Source organism: Myodes glareolus, chromosome 13 (assembly GCF_982192425.1).
Source record: "Myodes glareolus chromosome 13, mMyoGla1.1, whole genome shotgun sequence".
NCBI classification, from domain to species: domain Eukaryota; kingdom Metazoa; phylum Chordata; class Mammalia; order Rodentia; family Cricetidae; genus Myodes; species Myodes glareolus.
This window is the reverse complement of record NC_142038.1, coordinates 48,889,697-48,908,936: the sequence shown is the minus strand read 5'-3', so window position 1 is coordinate 48,908,936 and position 19,240 is coordinate 48,889,697. Positions and strand designations below refer to the sequence as shown.

The 19,240-nt window shown below is 48.9% G+C and overlaps 1 protein-coding gene across 2 annotated transcripts; it reads left to right on the top strand.

The window, feature by feature from the left end:
* The first annotated feature begins 4,912 nt into the window (after window positions 1-4,912).
* Dele1 (DAP3 binding cell death enhancer 1) lies at window positions 4,913-18,893 on the top strand. Of its 2 annotated transcripts, none has more exons than XM_048418945.3 (13): window positions 4,913-5,067; window positions 5,789-5,903; window positions 5,986-6,103; window positions 8,310-8,457; window positions 9,036-9,194; window positions 9,445-9,533; window positions 9,635-9,731; window positions 12,464-12,606; window positions 13,672-13,830; window positions 13,917-14,009; window positions 16,388-16,547; window positions 17,364-17,507; window positions 18,168-18,893. In XM_048418945.3, the coding sequence occupies exons 1-12, from the start codon at window positions 5,037-5,039 to the stop codon at window positions 17,504-17,506; spliced, it is 1,455 nt and encodes a 484-aa protein (XP_048274902.3). In that variant the 5' UTR covers window positions 4,913-5,036; the 3' UTR covers window position 17,507; window positions 18,168-18,893. The 2 variants fall into 2 exon arrangements, with proteins under 2 accessions (XP_048274902.3, XP_048274901.3); XM_048418944.3 differs by having other exon boundaries at window positions 17,280-17,507.
* The last annotated feature ends 347 nt before the right edge of the window (window positions 18,894-19,240 follow it).

Sequence of the window (19,240 nt, the reverse complement as noted above, 5' to 3'; positions counted from 1 at the left end):
GTCTACTTTTGTACACTTTCAGTCACTATGTAAGAAGTCAGCTGCCCAGAGAGGCCACATGGAGCCGAGAGGCCCCGGGACTCTGTGCAGATTCCCAGCCTTTCTGTGGCCCCAGGTGTCTTCAAATGACTTCTGGTACAGTTGCCATCTAACTACAACCTCATGAGAGACTCCAAGTGAGACCCGCAATATTGCCCAGCTGAGCCCCATTTACAGAACTAAAGGAAATAATGATGGGTTTAAGCCACCAAGCTCTAGAGTGTTTGCTATGCTGCAATAAATAACTAAATGACATTCTGTATTTTAATTGCCTACTGGCTTCATTTGCCCTACTATATAGATTCCTCAGGGCAGGGTTCTGTTTTTATAATTTTTTTATTCTTGGGAATTTCATACATATGCACAATGAAATATGATTGTGTACACTTCTATACTCCCCACGTCCCTCTCCAACTTCCTCTGTATCTCTCCAACACATCTCCTTCTCAACCTCAAGTCTTCCTTTTCCTTTGATAGTTCACAAGATTAAATCAGTGCTGTCCATGGATATGGATGTGGGGCCGTCTCCTGGAACATGGGAAACTCACTAGCAGCCACACCCTCAAAAAACAAATTTTCCTCTCCCAGAAGATATCAGCTCAAACAAGGGGTGGGGTCTGGAGAGCCCCTCTCAACTGTATCAGAATTTAGCTGGCTTGATTTTGCCCCGGTAAGCACAGATGCCATGAGTTCATGTGTGGGATATCCTTGTCATGTCCTGAAGACAGTGTGCACAGTGCCCTTCCCATCCTCTCGCTCTTACATTCTTTCTGCCTCCTCTTTGGGGATCTTCCCTAAGCCTCGGGGGTTGGAAGATAATCATTTCGGGCCGAGCATTCGGTCAACTCCTTAGCACTTGGATCAGTTAGCTATCTCTGCATTGACTGTTGCCCACTGCAAAATCAAGCAGCTTTGACCTGTTTTGCTGCTTTGAGACAGAATCTCCTAGGCCACCTATAACTCACTATGTAGACTAGGTGGCCTATAGCTCATTATGTAGACTAGGTTGCCCTCAAACTTACGACAGCCTGCCTCAGCCTCCTGAATGCTGGGATTACAGGCATGAGCCATGATACTGGGCCACATTCATTTTCTTTTTAAGTTGTTAAATATTCTAGGTATGCTCTAGCACTGAATAAACTCATAAACTTGATTAGTATGAATTTAAAATGTCTACAAAAATAAAGGCAACAACAAATGTCTACAATGCTCCCTGTTGTAAGAACAGAAGGGCTTGTATACACATCACAAGACGTGATTTACTAGGTACCTAGACAATAGGTTCTTAATGAAAACAGCTGGCCTTTGAAAAACAATTGAATCAACTTGACTTTGGGCCACAATCCAAAAACAGACTGTGAGAGCAGCAGAAGAAAATGGCTGAAGGCTTCGGGCCTTGGCATTTCTAGTAAAAACAAAAGTCCATATGATTCCCACAGTGTTCCTGTTGGATGGGACTGGCAACCGAAAGGCTGTGAGGATTCCAGCCACCCCCACACTTCTCACTCCAGCAGCCTCTGATATCCCCAAGATTCGGGGGGGGGGGGTTGCTCATTCTTTCCTCCTCCTCCTCCTCCTTCTAGACAGTGTCTTAATAGACATCTGATTGTCCCTGAACTCATGATCCACCGGTTTCAATCAGCCAAGTGCTGGGATTACTGGTGTGTGCCACCACCCCTGGCTATAACATCACTTTGTCTGGGGGCAGATACACAAACCCCTTCGACTAACTTTAAACAGGCCAGGACCTCAATGAAGGCACGTGGACTGAACACACTTTTGCTCGAATCAGTCATTCCATGATAAGGGTCTGGTGCTTTGGGCTGTGTGCAGTTAAGAGACATTGGGGACACATACATTGTGGGCTGACAGTGTGTGTTAAGCCCCATGTGGGACACAAAAAGGGGAAGATGCCACCCCTGCCCTGAGGGAAAGAACCGGGGAGAGTACACTTACACAGACGAGATAATTAAATAACAGGACAACATATAATTACTGCTAAACTGTGTAGTAAAAATTAAGCACTACAGGGATTGGCGAAAGCAGAGAAGTGAGGAGCGCTCCACCAGTTGGGGAGTCTTCATTGTGGTCCTGAAATCAGGCTGGGCCTTGAGGAAGAAAGCCAACTACAGATAGGCTGAGAGGAAGGGGTGCCCAGAAGTCCCAGGAGGGACAGAGCCAAGTCAGCACACTTATGGTTTTATGTCAGGCAGCACAGCGACTGTGAAAGACGGCTGTCCCAACTCCCCAAGCAAGAACATTTCTGAATAGTTCCCCGCTTTCAGGCTCCTGGGCCTTCATGTGGTTTCCTCTGCTTGCAATGCTCTTTCCCCTTCTCCACCTGATAAACTTACTTGTGTTTAAAGGGCCCAACTCAAAACGCAAACCACGTGGAAGAATCCTCCCACAATGTACCCCCACTCACTGTTCATGCTCTATTAAAACACAACTCACAGTTCCCTGCTTACTGACTCCTCCACTACCATAATTAAGACTAATTTATATTTCTTGGACCCTTTCTACGCACCAGGACCTAGGCTGAACATTTATGCTGTTTTGAATCTCACAATTACGTGAGGTGTTATTTTCCCTGTTTTACAGATAACAGGCTAAGAAGCTGTGCTAAGAACAGTGCTTAAGAACCCTGCAAAAGAGTGGTAGTAGTGTAGGCCTTTAATCCCAGAGGCAGGCAGATCTCTGAGTCTGAGGCCAGCCTGGTCTACAGAGCAAGTTCCAGGACAGCCTGGGCTACACAGAGAGATCCTGTCTCAAAAATTCGGTAATGATAATAATAATGTCAATAATAATAAAAACAGCAAATGTTAAATTTTCTACAAAGAGTTCTAGGGAAGCCAGGGATACACAGACAAACCCTGTCTTGAAAAACCAAAAACCAAACCAAACCAAACCAAAACAAAACAAATAAACGCCCTGCAAAGATAACCAAGCTAGGAAATCAGAAAGCTGACATTCACAGTGGTATTTGTGAGTCTAGAGCCCGTTTGCTGTTTGTCAGTGCTAGAGACTGAACCTGGCCTCTTGCAGGACATGCCTAGCCTCTGATACTGAGCCATAATTTCAGTCCAGCAGACTCTGTCCTTTCTCTTTTTGAGGCAAGGTCTCAGCACGTAGCCCAGAATAGTCCAGAACTCATTGTCTTGAATCTGTGATCCTCCTATCTCAGCCTCCCCAGGACTAGAATTACAGGCATATGTTCTCAGAGTCTGTGAAGTGAAGCATGCCCCTGGCAATGCTGATGCACGCACGGGCAGCCCGTTTATATTGGGTTCTGTGGTCTGAGTTGACGAGGACAACTGACCAGGTCTCTTCAAGGAACAGGTTCTACCGAGATATAAACTCGGATCACTGGATTCAGAGTCCAGAGCTATAACCAGTATACCACGAGAGCTGGTGCTATCTCAGAGCCTACTCCTATTTATTCATTCATTTATTTTTGGGAGACAGTGTCTCATGTAGCCCAGGCTGGCCTAGACCTACGTAGCTGAGGATGTCCTTGAACTACTGATCCTCCTGCCTCTGGTTCTAAAGCCTTGCGTCACCAGACCCTACTGCAGTCTACTCTTCATGTACTAGATAGAGTCCTGTATTTTTGGGGGCCACACATGCTCTTCATCAATCTGTCTTCTCAGATCCTAGAACGGTGGCTGACATATGGCTCGAGATTGTCTGACAGAGAAACACAACTTTCACAACACATGCCGGGGTCTAATCGTAGGTACACCCAGTACTCGCATCCCAGATACTTCCACCCACCTAGAAGTCACATATTTGGGGGAAGCAGGAAGTCTGAACACCCCCCCCCCCAAATAGGACTTCACAGTCGTGAAGTTTACGAAAACTTACACTGGCTGAACCTGAACCGGAGGGCTCTGACTGAACACAGTCCGTGAATCCTTCAGTATTTTGAAGCAAGCAGCCACTCAAAAGCCTTAGCCTGTGGCATCAGGAAAGGGCAGTCACGACTGCTCCAGCTGGCCCTACCTTTGTGCAGGTGTCCAGAAAACAGAGTATCAGCAGTGAGGGGACAGGGAAACGGCACTACACTGTGACCTTCAGCTGCCTGAGTTCTCCTAATAGTTTCGGGACTTTGACTCAGGCCAAACCAAAATTCCTGGCTGAGAAGATGAAAACAGTTTCAGGACTAGCCACTCTGATGAAGAGCTGGAGATTTTATTAAAAATAACTAACATGGGTATAAGCATGGGCTTAGGAGGCACACAGGGAACAAAGTAAGGCAATACCAAAGTGCAAGTCTATACGCAAGAGGGAGTTGCAATTGTCATCGTCTTAGCCACACATATCTTTGGTGGTTAAGTTACCTCTCAAAAGCTTGCTAAGAACCAACCCCACTTCTCTCTTGGGTTAAGTGAATTTATGGGGTGATTCCTTGGATGGAATTATAATCTGATAAAATGAAATCAGATGCCTCTGGGGTTGCAGTACATGTCCTTTGCCTGTAAACCGAGTTTCTGGTGAGATTAGTAGAGGAACAATTGCTTTAGGCTGGGGGTGGGGGAGGGAGAGGCCTTTAGCAACTGATAACTGGGCTGTGCAGGAATTCTTGCCCGGACGCTGGCAAGGATTTTCTTTGCCTTTCGATTCTGACGCGGAAAAGTGCCCAGCCTAAATGTAAAGAGACAAAACCGGGCTAGAACCTGGGAGCAAACCCTGTCCTGGGTACTTCGGTCCACCAAGCAGCCGCCATACGGATCCGCGCACCTCCGCGGCTCGTGCGACGGCGACAGAGGACACCGCTGCCCTGGCCCGGAATCACGTCCTTGTTGCTCTCATCTTGCCAAGCCCGCCCCATCCACCACTTCCTCCCGAGAGCACCATCCTTCCGGTAGGGCTCCTTGCTGATTGGCCGACCGGGGAGTCGGCCGCTGGGGACTGCGCAGCGGCCGCGCTCGTCCCTGTCCGGTCCTTAGGCCTTGATCTCTCGGCTGCGGCGAGTGCTCTATGGTGCTGGCCGCGACATGTGGCGCCTGACAGGTCTCCTGGGGCGAGGTAAGGGTCATCTGCAAGGGGAGTTTCTACAGGCCATGGCCTCAGAACTGCAGTGCTCCGCGGGAAGACAGCCATAGCTCCAGTAGGAGGGGTTAGATGCAGGGAAGGCGGAGCATAGGGGGCAAGGCTCCAGTCGAGGAGTCTGGAGCCCTTGGAATTTGAGACGTGGTAGGGCCAAGTGGGGAAGAAGGTGGAGCTTACATCCAAGGGGACGGGATGGAGCTCTAGAAGGGGAGGAGTCTATAAAAGAAAGCCTATGAAAAGAGGAGGAGTTTAGAGACACATGCTCAGCTTAGTGAGAATGTGTCTATAGATTTATGGTTCTAGAACAGAAGTTGCCACTCATAGGCAACTCTGTGAGAATTTTTTGAGAATAAACATACGCCATTCTGAGGGGTCTTGCTTTATGGGGTGGTGGAACCTTGGGATCCTTACTAGACTATAGATTTCTATCTGTACCCTGATTTAAGAACCTCTGCAAGAGCTCGGGGCTTAGGCTCAATAGTAAAGGGCTTACCTAGAATGCTGGATGTCCTGAGTCCCATTCCTAGCACCAGAAAAACAAAACCAAAAAACAAAACCAACCCACTGCACAGACAGACGTCAGTGATTCCTGGGTTCCTGGGGTAATGCTCCCTCACAGACTAGGAGGAGGATTGTTGAGACCATCTTTATTTCAGCCCATCCCTGTTGGTGTGACTGATCCTCTTTGCTTCCACAGCTTTTCCCCGCGTGCTGAGACCTGGCTTCCGAGGGGTAACACCCAGGCCCACCAGTTCAGATGGGCCTCAGACATCCTCCACTACCCCACTGCTCCCTAGGCCCAGCATTGTTAGGTGAGAGTCTGGCATTCTGTCACATATGACCTCCTGCTCCCATTTTGTACAGCACTTAGTAGCCTCTAATTGTACCGTTTAGGTCAGGCTCCTGTGGTCCAAGGAGGAACAGAGACCCAAAGTGCTGTGGGTGGAAAGATGCCTTCCACTGGATGTCTGCTCACGTCTCCCCAAACACTCTGCGGGATGCCATCTCATGGGTAAGGCTTCCCCAGCCCTGTCCTGTCCTATCCCTTCAGCATAGACGAGAATGATCTTGCATGGGAGAACATCCTAACGTAGAAACAAGAGCAAGATCGTATCCACAGGGGGCTGGAGAGATGGCTCAGTGGTTAAGAGCACTGACTGCTTTTCCAGAGGTCCTAAGTTCAATTCCCAGCAACCACATGATGGCTCACAACCATCTGTAATGAGATCTGGCACCCTCTTCTGGTGTGTGGGCATACATGGAAGCAGAATGTTGTACACATAATAAATAAATAAATCTTTAAAAAAAAAAAAGATCGTATCCACATGGTGAGGTCTGCAACTGTGAGCGTGTTCCTGGAAACCTTGCCGTCCCTCTAGCCTCTGCCATGCTTTTATTCTTCTCCATTCGGTAGGCATTGGTTTAACACTTTTGAGCTAAGCACTAGGAAACAGAGCAGAGAACAAAGAAGACATAATTCTTGCCTTCATGGATAATAAGTAGCTGATGGATAGCATGACTCACCAACAGGAACTGTTGTGCACACATCATCTTGTTCAATATTTACAAGACAAAAGTCTTGCAAGGGAAATTTAACCTTCATCTCATACACAAGGACACTCAGGCTTTGGAATATCAGTAGTATACCTAAAGTCACATGGCTTAAGTAGAAGAACCAGGTTTTGCTGGCCTGACATTCAAGCTGCACCGCATGGTTGCTTCACCTGGTATATCTTGTGGAATCGCCTAATGCAGAGCCTCATGCATAATATTTGCTCGGTAAATATTTGTTGAACTGATCTCTAAGGTCAGGGATGCATCACAACCATTAGGTCTCCTGGGGCAGACTCTTGACCCACAGGCAGTGTGCCATGTAGAGATTCTAGCTATCCACTATTCTGAATGAAATGGACGCATGCATGTATCACTCTCAGCTCTGCCACATCCCAACCTGGTACTTTGTGCTTTGTACTGTAGGCAAGTGACTTGACACCTCTGAGCCTTGCTTTTGTTGTTGTTTTGTTTGTTTGTTTTTTGAGGTTGTGTAGCCCTGGCTTTCTTGGAACTTGCGCTGTAGACCAGGCTGGTCTCGAACTCACAGAGATCCATCTGCCTGTGCCTCCTGAGTACTGGAATCAAAGGCGTGCACCACCCCCACCCGGCCACTTTTTTTTTTTTTTTAATAGACCTTTAATTTGGTGTCATCAACTGAACATGGGCTGTCTCCATGACACGGACATGGTTGTCTGGGTTTCTATGAACTGGAGGCAGATGATACCATAGAGTAGGGAATATTTTTCTATTTTATCAAAGAACTGAGCCCCAGGTCAGTATCACATTCCTTCAGGGAACTGGACCCAGATTCCAGAGGTCCTGTTATCATCTCTAGGATCTGTCACCACTGCCCATGTGAGGGGTCTGCACGCAGACTCTCACCAACACCGTTGGCTTTATCTTCCTGATGATGCTGCCCTGTCTTCCTCCCGCCTGCAGCCTGCTCATCATCCAGTACTCTTTCTTCCCAGCTCTTTGCAGCCCCCGATTGGCTTTCTTTTTGGTGTTTCGCACAGTTGCTAGGTTATTGTATCTGTTTCTCTGTGTGTTTGAATTTTGTTTCTTTTATCAAAAGATACAAATGTCATGAGGGCACAGACACTGTCTTAACCTGCTGTCATGCATAGTTTCTGTTGCAACAAAGAAATATTGGGGTGTCTCCAGCACAGGAAGATAGGGGTGAACGAGCAGCTCCTGGGATAGGAGCTGGCTCAGCTGTTCTGTGACAGCTTTTCAGACTTCCACTTGTACATGTGTGCTCTTGTGGCTGGGCTGGGGACTCTGACTTGTCCCTGTATTTCAGGCTAAGCTCCATCTTTCCACAACATCTTTTTGCCTGCCTGGACCCTTTTATTCTGTCCCTCACTGGCACACGCATTCAGCACGCACTTTTTAGGCACCTATTCTCACTTCACACTGCCCTGGGCTCCAGGGATACCAGAATGTGCATGGTCCACGGGCCCTGCCTCTATCGTGCTTACAAACTAAAAGGGAGTGACAGACCCTAAGTGAGTGATTGAAAAGAACTACAGAGCCGCAAAGGACATGCTCAAGTGCTGTGAAAGTACATGGCGTGGAGCTGCCCCCGTTAGTCAGGAAAGGCTCCAGGCAGATGATGATTGACAGGTGGGGCTGTGTTCCTGACGTGCTGCTTTCTTTCCCAGGGCTCTCTGGCCGTGCTGGCCTTGCACCTGGCGAGGCAGATCCACTTCCATGCACCCCTGATAGCAGGACCCCAGCCAGCTGAACGCTGCTCTTGGCACAGTCCCCTCTACTGCTTCCTCTCCTCTTCCTGGTGGCACCCACACTCCTGTGAGTTCTCCATCCTCAGGGGGCAACTGGGGCAGGTTGGGAGTTTCTCTGGGCCAGGAAGTATCTCTGGCCACACCTCAGGAAAAGAGCCATCAGCAGCTCCTTGCCTTTTCTATCTAGAGCCAGAGGGAGAAGTGTGGGGAAGTGCAGGCCACGCTGGGTGTGGGCCATGCCTGCCCCTGGTGCTCCTCGGTGTCCTTCTATCACCTCCCAGAGAGGAAGCCCCCACACCTAGGATCCTTTCGACCCTGGGTGTGGCTTCCTGCCCAATCCTCTACCAGTTCAGTTCAGTCCAGTCCTGCAGTGACTATCAATAACTGAAACTATTGTGTATTTTGTGCAGAAAACATATAGCCACATGATTGAAGCTCTGGAGTCAGATTTTAAGAATTCTAGCCCCCCAACTATTGCTTACTAACTACTCTTATGTCCCTAAAAAAATCAGTTTTGGTTTCCCCATGCCTCAGTTTCCTTATCCTCAGGCCTCCCAAGCCTCAGGGAGGACTGACTGGCAAGTGTTCCAAGCCCCCAAAGAACTGACCCCTTTCTAACCTGACCTTCTTGTTGGCTCTCTCCAGCACTTCGGAGGCACGTTCTTCCCAGGCCTGACCACCGAGCTCCCACACACACTGGCCTCAGGGAACCAAGGCTGGGCCAGAAAGAAGTCTCCTCTCAGACCCAATGCTCCCCTTCAGACAGCTCCCTGACAACTGGCCTTCTAAATCTCCCTGAAGAAGGTGCGACCTCACCTAATACCTGCAAGAGTGGGGAGGGAGTGGATGAACCTAACACCCACAGGAGGGGGGGCTGGTGGATGGACCTCTGCTGCACTGTGCACCCAGATACAAGCTGTCATCCCCGTGAAGCCTCTTGCTTCCTGGGGTGACCGAGAGTTACTGGACATAGGGCAGACTGGAAGAGAAAGAAGGGAGAAGTCATATCCTTCTCCTCCCCCTGACTGCCTGGGTATCGGCCTTTCCCTTGCAGATCTCAGTGACTTTGACTTCTTGCATGTCAGCGGGGACTTCACATCCCAAGCAAAGGCAACCGAGGCCTGCCCCCCTGGAGAAACAAATGTATGTTTCAAGTTTGGTACCCTGGGTGCCTGCTCCTCTCTTGGGGCTGGTGGAGATCCGGATGAACCCTACCCTGATGCTGCCTTCTGTTTCTTCCCCAGGAACAAGACAAGTCCAAGGCTCTGCCCCTAGAGGAGGCTGTGGCTTCCGTCCAGCAGCTCTTTCAGCTCAGTGTTGCCATCACTTTCAACTTCCTGGGTACCTGATTCCCCTCCTCGAGGCAGGAGGACGAGGAAATGGAAAGGGCATGGGCTGGGGAGAATACAGTCAGAGTAGAGAGTGGTTAAACAAAAGAGGTCTGTCTTCTCTCGGTAGGTGGACCAGATGCGGCATGCTGGTTCAGTGGGGTCAGGGATCCATCCTAATTCTTGTATGTTCAGCCAGTCTTAAAACTAGCGCTCATCTTGAGTTCGGTATTAGTCATTCCAGCTCCTGCTTTCCTGTGTATATTCTTGGCCGCTGGGTGGAGAGACACAGTAAGCTAGCGGACCACTGCTTCCCTTTAAGGGCCGAACCTTGAAGTTGCTCTTTATAGAGGTACATAAGCCACAAAGTTGGCTTCTGGCCATCTTTATGGAAGAGGCTGAGGGATGTTGTCTTCAGCCGAATGGCCATGTGCTTCCCAGAGTAGTCTGTCCTGTGCAGACAGGAGAAAATTTTAGAGGACACCCAGCATTCTCTGCCATGCTTAGAAAAGAAGAGGCCCCTGCGGTTTGCAGCAGGCCCCAAGTACGTAATGGAAAGGACCCTTATCAAATCTGGGGACTCCACATGACTTGGTTCTTTCTCAAACCATCTAAAGTGGAGCCTTGTACTCCCAGCAGCACCTGTTGGGACCTAGTAGTTGGGGACGGGGAGGAAGAGGCTGGGTCTCTTCAGAGCATATCTACTGATTGTTCACCTTTGCTAGCCCCTGCTCGGGCACATCTGGTGGTTCTTCACTCTTGTGGTGTTCACATGTGAATTGAAGGATAGTAGACAGTAAACTGGACAGGTACAGTGGCCCATGCCTTTAATCCCAGCACTCAGGAGGTGGAGACAGGCAGATCTCTGAGTTCAAAGCCAGCCTGATCTATAAGAGCAAGTTCCAGGACAGCCAGGGCTACACCAAGAAACCCTGACTCGAAAAACAAAAAACAAAAAAAGAATTTCAGATGATAAATGTTATGAAGAAATTGAACAAAGGGTTGTTTCACTAACTTGGGCAAGGAACAACTTTTCATGGAGAAATATGCTGGAAGGGAGACCCTTGAGCTAAACCTGGCTGACAAAGGCCAGGTTTGTTCCCATTTGGAGAAAGAGATCTCCAGCAGAGAGAGAAGTGAGAGTGAGGTGCTGTGACAGCTTTGAGGTTTATTTGTTAAGGGACAAAAGAGAGGTGACTGTGGCTGGAACTTAGCCATCATAGAAAGGATAGAAGGATGAAGTCAGAGAAGCAGCCAGGAGCCAGCTCAGGTAAGGTCTTCTGATCCTAGGAAGAGAGTAGGGATTGCCTACGTGACACAGGAAGGCACTGGAGCAGGAAGAAGGATGGACATGTGTTCTGACTTACTCTTCCAAAGGTCTGTGTGGCTATTTACAGATCAGCATGGATTGAGGGGGGCCGGAAGGGAGACGTGAGACCAGGCAGGAAGACTTGCTGAGAACTAGACAGGACGTGATGATGGCTTAGCCATGACTAAGGCAGCAGAGACCAGAGGAGTAGAGGAATCCTGATGAGCAGGTGGTGTCTTCTGCCCCTCATGTCTCTTTCCCAAGGACAGAGGACTCCATGCACTCGGGACAGTAGATTTTCAGGAGGCAGGGAAGTGAGTGTAACTCTGCCTGCTGAATGGGGTGCAGCTTTTTCCTGGTTGGCTTTTTTTGTGATTTTGAGGGCAAAGCTCTTCTCAGAACCCTCTTGCCCATTCCCCCATTCATATATTCATTTATTCAGCAAGTGCTGAGCCCTGTGGCGGAGCACAAAGGCAGCACAAGCTATAATCATATTTTGCATTTATGTAAAATTTTCATCCCATGCAAAATTACTTCTCCGTTCTTGTTCTGCCTGCCTCGAGGATTTTACAGTATAATTGAGGAGACAGGGCTTATTCTTTTGTACCAGCTGTGTCCATAGACAAAGGTTTGGTATATTAGGAAAGCGCTAAAAAGAGTTTAAGCCCCGAGTGTGGTCTGAAGGTTCTAGAGTAGAAACAATGGGAGGCCTGGTGATAGGGCAGAACCCAGGGTCTCAGGCAGGAGCCAGTTTGAGCAAAGATGAAAATTGGCAAAGGTGAGTCCTGCCTATGTATTTTCTGTTTCCTTAATGCCTGGGCAAAGCAAAGGGCCCTGACTTTGGAGATTGATGTCAGCCAGGCGTTGGCTGTCTTCTACTGAGGCTCTTCCTTGCCCTATAAGGCTAGCTGAGCAAGATCACCTGTGCAGTGCAGGTGTGCAATGGAAACCCTCTTCTAGCTGACATAAGCCAAGAATCTCGGAGATCTCTTGGCCTGTCGAGCCAGGGGGGATGGGAATCAAGGCAGCTCCAGAGAACCCAGGGACCAGCACTGATAGTGTCTCAAGGTTGCAGCTGTCAGAATACTTAAGAGTTCTTTTCTCTCATGAGAATCTTCTCTGCCTGATTAAGATTCACACTCCTGACAAAGTCGCATTGGTGGGGAAGAGCTCAGGCATATGATTGACGGCCCAGGGGAGGAGTTGTTCCCGAAGGGCAACCAGGGCTATTGACCAGATAAGCAAGCACAGCCACCCATCCCTGGCACCAGCCTCCAACCCCCACCCCCATGTCTCTGGCACCAGTGAGCCAGCTGGAGAAGTAAGTGCTGCACAGAAGGAAAGGGGGATTCTGGGAAGAGATGAGCGACCTGAGTGTCTGGTCGAGGATGTGGAAGGTCACAGTGGGAAATGTGTTTGTGCTCCGTTTCCTACAGGGACAGAGAACATGAAGGCAGGGCACCACACAGAAGCCTTCTCTTACTTCCAGAGAGCCGCAGACCGCGGCTACAGCAAAGCACAGTACAATGTGGGCTTGTGTCTGGAGCACGGCAGAGGCACCCCTCGGGACCTCAGCAAGGTACTGTCCCATCCCCAGACCCAGTGAGCTCAAAAAATAAGTAGTAAACAGCAGGGACTGATAGTTCAAAGTCAGCCCTCCTAAGTTATAGACGTGTACTCCAAACTCAGGGAGCCTGGGTATTTTGCCTTTCTTTGCAACTGTACTCTCAGAGCCTAGATTGTACCTAGATAAATAGGTTAATTTTGAGATAGAAGGGTAGGTATGCAAGGGTGTCATATGTAGAATATTTTGTTGAGCTGTATGTGAAATGAAAGGGGAAAATCAACTTGATCTTCTTTATGTCTACAGGACCTTAATGATAGATCAGATCTATATCAACAGGGAGAGACATTCATGGTATACTGTTATGTCTCTTTCTCCATATAGGTGTATATTCATACATATATATAATGTATAGGGCTCAGCGGTTGAGTGGACTAGCTGCTCTTGCAGAAGACCCAGGTTCAATTCCCAGTACCCACGAGGTGGCTCACATCCACCTGTAACTCTAGTTCTGGGGATTCTGACATTCTCTTTGACCTCCACAGGCACAACACACGTGTGGTGCACAGACATACATCCAAGCAAAACACCTATGCACACAAAAGCATATATATAGTATACACATGTACACAAGCTTACATGTGTAAATGTATACACAGTATATGCCGTGTGTATAACATATCCATGGGGAAAACTTGGAAGCCTATACACTAAAATTTTAATAAAGAATGATCTTAATTGAGCAGGGTAGCACACACTATAATTCCATCACTGAGGCAGGAGGATTTCTCCACTTTTGAGGCCAATGTGGGCTGTATGGATAGTAACAGGCTGCAGGAACTCTATCTCAGACTCCCTCTCAAAGGTCAAGAACACCAACAAGAATTCTTGATGCTCCTTATGAGGCAGGATATCTTGGGCTTTTATGTTTGTGCTCTGGGTTTCTGTTTTTAATTTTGACTTAACAGCATTTACCGTTCTAACCTATAATGATTATGTATTTATTTGAATGACTTTTAAGATTCATTCAAAGAAAGAGGCCAATTACCTACAGACTGATTATTTCTCCCATTGCCCCAGGCTATCCTCTTTTACCACCTGGCTGCCATCCAGGGCCACAGCCTGGCTCAGTACCGCTATGCCCGGTGCCTGTTGCAAAGTCCAGCCCCTTTGTCAAACCCTGAGCGGCAGAGGGCAGTGTCTATGCTGAAGCAAGCTGCAGATTCTGGTTTGCGAGAGGTGAGTGCCACCGATGGGGTCTGTTCTAAGTGAGGTGTGCAGAGCCTGAAAGTGACTAACATGCCCTTTTCCTTCCTCTCTGACAGGCCCAAGCTTTCCTTGGGGTGCTCTTTACGAAGGAGCCACACCTGGATGAGAAGAGAGCCGTGAAATACCTTTGGCTAGCAGCTAACAATGGGGTACGTGTGTGATCTCTGGTCCGTACATGTTGGGGGTCAAGTCTGATAAGAAAAGGAGTTTGGGAACTGGTTCTGAGCTCTGGGCTTATGATACGTTTTCCAGCAGCCTTCGGCTAGCCAAGCCCTGGCTCCCACTGACCCACTGTGTGACCTTGGACAGGGCTGCTGGGGTACAGCGTTTGAAGGTGGGGACACTGCTCAGCCAAGGTGGAAATACTTGCTCTCAGATGTTGTGAATTGTGACACAGCCGAGCTCCTCCCCTCCAGCCACCCAGCCTGTCGCTTGCTACACACTCACCACGTATCAAGCTATCACTTCTTGATTCAGACTTTTAAACCAATCTAATAATGCCCACTCTAACTGTCTGCCGCTTCACAGGGTTGTTAGGAGTATCAGACCAAGGTGACAAGCATGCAAGCTCTCTGTGAGCTGTACCCATGACGCGTCCTTGCAGTGGCCTCGGGAAGTCAGACACATTTGAGAGGGGAGATACTTGATTGTCTGACCTGGGTGTTGGCATTCAAGCGGCATAGCCCAGTTTGTTCCACAGGGAATTGGTTCCATGGAATGTTGGTGAGGAATGCCAGGGGAACGGGCACTTGGCTCTCAGGAGCACTAAGTGAGAATAGTTGTTTTGCATGTAGACAGTCTACAGAGTAAAGAGCTCTTTATCACTGTGAAATGCCAAGGTGATCTGTGGCTCGCTGGATCCCTGTTATGCCTGGAAGGGTCAGAAGTCCTGGATTGGAGCAGGCAGTGTGCATAGTGTCATTTCCCTGCATAGGACACTCCTGCTTCTCTTTGTTCTCTGACCAGCGGCTGATAACACTGTTGCATCAGAATACTAAATCCCGGCCACTCTGCTACACACAGTGCCTGTAGTCTGACAGAGGACAGCTAGCATCAGCCAGCAATTGCACTGTAACTCTTCTTCCTCGGAGGAGTGGGCCTGCTGTCCATATGCCGGGTACACCCTGGGCCTTCTGGCCTGCTAGGGTTAGACCAGCATGCTAAAAGAAGGGGTGCACGAAGGGATATATGTCCCCCACTGTGGAGCACTGTGTTTGGACACAGCCCTTACACTCTCAACCTTTCAGAAACTGGGTTGATCACTCAGGGCTTATTCTGAGTGGTGTTGCAGGGGTAGGTGTTACGGTTTAGATAAAAGCAGTGCAGTTCCCCAAGGGGCGGCAGTGGGCCACGAGGGGAAGCCAGGTTCCACCACCCAAGGCCTCTGTGGGTCCCAGGCAGGTGGGAGGCCGTGGGTGAGAGACCTTGGCAAGTTGGCGGGGCAGATGAGGTGGATAGATGCCATAATAGATGCCAAACAGAGAAAGTGAGTTTAGTTTATTTAGTGGGTTATGGAAAGAAAGGGGAGAGAGAGAGTGAAAGGTGGCACATGCTGGTAGGATTTACTGAAGGAGAAGAGGCCTCAGCCACCTCTTCCAAAAAGAGGGAAGATCTGCTTGCCTCAGGAGAAGGGGGGAGTGGGCGGGGCTTTTCTCTTAAAGGGACAGGACAGACCATTACAGTAGGGTTTAGGTCTTATGACTGTTGCTATGTTCTGCCCTAGCCTGCAACTCCAGATCTACTGTATTTCTTACCAACTTTGGCCTTTAGGTCACAATAAGTGTTAACAGAGTATGTAGCAGAAACTTGTGGCACATAAAGGAGCAATGGGACCATCGTTGAGAGTCTGTAGAATTTTTTTTGATTAAGGGGTTAAATATGCTAAGAGCTCTCTAGTAAGGGAGGAGAACTGGGCGGTGTGAGAAGCTGGAGGGGTGTGTCATGCTAGTAGCACTTTCCGCACAGCGAAGCCTAAGTAAGTAGTGCTTCTGTTAACCCTGTCCTGTAGCCGAGGAAACTGGGGTACCTAGGTTGGAAGCCAGGAAGGCTAGCCATGCTCGCCAGGCTCCTAATGCCTACTTGTCTTACAGAGGAGTGTCATGTCAGTGAGGAGGCAGAGCCCAGGGCAAGGCAAGGGGCATAGCATGAAGAAGACATGGCTTGTGCTATGGTTTCTGTTCTGCAGTCCTCTCAGGGAGTCAGGAAGGCAGACCTGGCTTTGGGAAATCTCTCTGTACACTGGCCTATCAGAAGGCCGAAGCTTGCCTCCCAGCATCCTTCCCATCTAGGGCCGGATTCTTCTGCAGTCTTAACCAGTCTCATCAAGAGAAGCCTTCACACTGGTGGGGTGGAATCTCCCTGGGCAGGGAACCTAACTTCTTAGGCGAGCACTGGGCCTCTAGCATTTCATGGTTGAGGAGCTTGGAATGTGGCAGGCTGATGGATGAAGGCTCAGCATCCCTGCCTGACTGCACCTCACTCCTGACTAGGCGTTCCAGTTCTTCAGTTTGTCTGTCTTCTCCTTTAGGACTCCCAGAGCAGGTTCCACTTGGGAGTCTGTTACGAGAGGGGCCTTGGAGTTCAGAGGAATCTGGTCGAGGCTGTGAAGTGTTACCAGCAGTCAGCAGCTATGGGGAATGAACCCGCCCAGGAGAGGCTTAGGACCCTCTTTAACGTAAAGGCAGCAGGTAATGCAAACCAAGGCCTGGTTCCTTCCAAGCTGAGTGCCCAGTGACAACAAAGGGTGGTGGCCCCAGTGGTAGCTAGCAGCCCGACTTTCAGAGTGAGGTAAACTTGTGTTTTGACCTCTGCTGTCATTGAACTGGGACTCTATGTCTTTCCGCCTTGATTTCTTCTCTGACAATCAGAGACACAGTAGAATTAAGCCCTTAGCTTGTTGTAAGCACCACATTTTAGTAAAATAATGGACTGGCACAGCCGGTCCTGGTGGTGCATGCTGGGAATCACAACATCTGGGATGCTGATGCATCCATTCCCAGGCTGACTTGGGTACCATAGCAAGACACTGCCTTTAAAAATAAAGCATAACATAGTCTAGCGCACAGTAAGTATTCAATAAACCAGCAAATGATGGCTCCTGCCATGAGTTTTTGGGAGAGCCAATGTCTTGAGGCTGACTGAAAATACCTTTCTAGGGCTATGAGAACCCCACTGAATCACTGGGGCTGGGCCCCATTAGGAATGCCAGGGGAGCCAGGTCCTTTAAGAAGTCCCTGCCCTGTCAGGCAGGTGGCGCACGCCTTTAATACCAACACTCGAGGCAGAGGCAGGTGGATCTCTGAGGCTGAGACCAGTGTAGTCTACATAGAGAGTTCTAGACTGTGTAGGGAGACCCTGTCTTAAACAAAGATCCTGCTAGGAGAACTGCGGGAATAAGCATGGCTGTCCTCTCTCTGTAGCCCCAGGGCCCAGCAACCTGGCCATGACAGGACTGAAGTCTTTCTCCAGCCCCTCCCTCTGCAGCCTGAACTCCCTGTTGGCAGGTGCCTCAGGCCTCCCTCATGCCTCAAGCACTGGGAACCTTGGCCTCCTCTGCAGAAGTGGCCATCTTGGAGCCAACCATGGAGCCCCCAGCAGGGCTATACCATCCTTGGAAAGAAGTCTCGTGAGGCTGGGTTTCGGCTAAGGTGAGATAAAATACAGCCCTGGCTAGGAAGAGGGTGGACTGGGTGGCAGCAGAAATTGGGTGTTAGTATCCTTCCTAGAGTAGCAATTCCAGGTGGTGCTCGGGTACAAGGGTCATCGGTGACTTTGTCCTTTTTTCTACTTGGTAGCCTCCCAAGTAGCACCAAAAATATTCATTCAGTGGCCCCAGAGACCCCATTTGCCACCTTTGCTTTTGTTTTTGAGCAAATAACTAACCTTCTCTGTCCCTGTGCCTCAGTTTCCCTACTCTTAGACCTATCATAGTTTCCAACAATCCTTGATGTGTGCATGCCCCTGGTAGTTGACAAGATTTTACATGGCATATATATTAAAATGATTTACTTTAGTAATATATTTAATAGATAATGCCAACTATAATGGACAGACTGGCCTATAATTGCCTTGTACTTATGTACAAAGCTAAAGGGTAGTGACTTAAAGCATCCTGTCCAATGGAACGCAGATTCAAAAGGTGACAAAAGTATGGGGGTGTTCTCATGAGTGGCTGAAGCTTGGGAAATCCAAGTGTCACCAACATTCACGCCTTGTTCATCCTGATGGACTCATGATTGTTTTCGTCTTGGATGTGGAAGGGAGAGGTTGCCTGAGTGCTTACATGTATCTGTTTGGATTTTCTTCAGATTTCTGTGCCTGAGAGCTCTCAGAGATATTACAACTTGAATCCCAAAGAAGAGGCCGGTTAGCTCCTTACCTTCCCAGGAGCCTCCAGCACCTCCCCAGCACCATAAAGAAGAGGAAGGCCTGTGAAGTCCTAGGTGTGCCACCTGGAAGCAGTGACCCGATTTTCCAACATTATTTTCTCAATTCTAGACCAAGGACAGTAACAGGAGCTCTCCTGCCTTAAAAGACTGAGGTGTAGCCATTTCTCTGCATCAGGGACCTTAGTCCTTGCTTAGGTTCCTAAAGGCAGAGTGATGCCCACAGTTCTATGACCTTAGAGTCTCCAGGCCACCAGGCATGCGAGTGCCTTTAATCCCAGCACTTAGGAGGCAGTGGCAGGGGAATCTCTGCGAGTTCAAGGCCCGCCTGTTCTACAAAGCAAGTTACAGGACAGCTGTACAGGAGGCTACATAGGGAATCCCTATCTCAAAAACAAACAAACAACAACAACAAAAACAGATTTAGATGAGGATCAAAGCTGACATCATGACTCCAGCCCAGACTTCTGGTCCACCAGTTCACACTGTAGTGTTATTTGCAAACATTATCGTCACCCTGCAGGTGTGGGGGTCTCAGTAGAGATTAGGCACCTGGAGTCTTGGAGTCCGAGAATTGAGAGCGTGAGTCCTTTTTGGGAAAGGTCGGGTAGGATTATGCAAGTGTTTAATAAAACAGATGGTGGGTTATCTCTTCTCTTTTGCCCTTGAGTGTGTGGGGGAGAGCCAGGGAGATGGGCAGGGGGAACTGAAAGCTGAGGCTCCATCCTCATCTCTAAACTCTCCATTAACCAATTTAAAGGGACTTAAAAGCTCTCCAAGAGAGAGACTTAGAAAAAAAAAATGACTTCTGAGTCAACGCTAATGACTCCAATTACTGAATTTGTGAATAGCTGTTCCCTGGCTTCTGGAAATTAGCCCAAGTTCAATAGCAGAAACGTGGCTGTGGGTAGGGGTGGGAGGAACCGAGGACCAGCACGTCCCCCTACCCCACGACTGTTTCCTTGTCCAGCCAGCATGATCAGTTCAAAGATGGG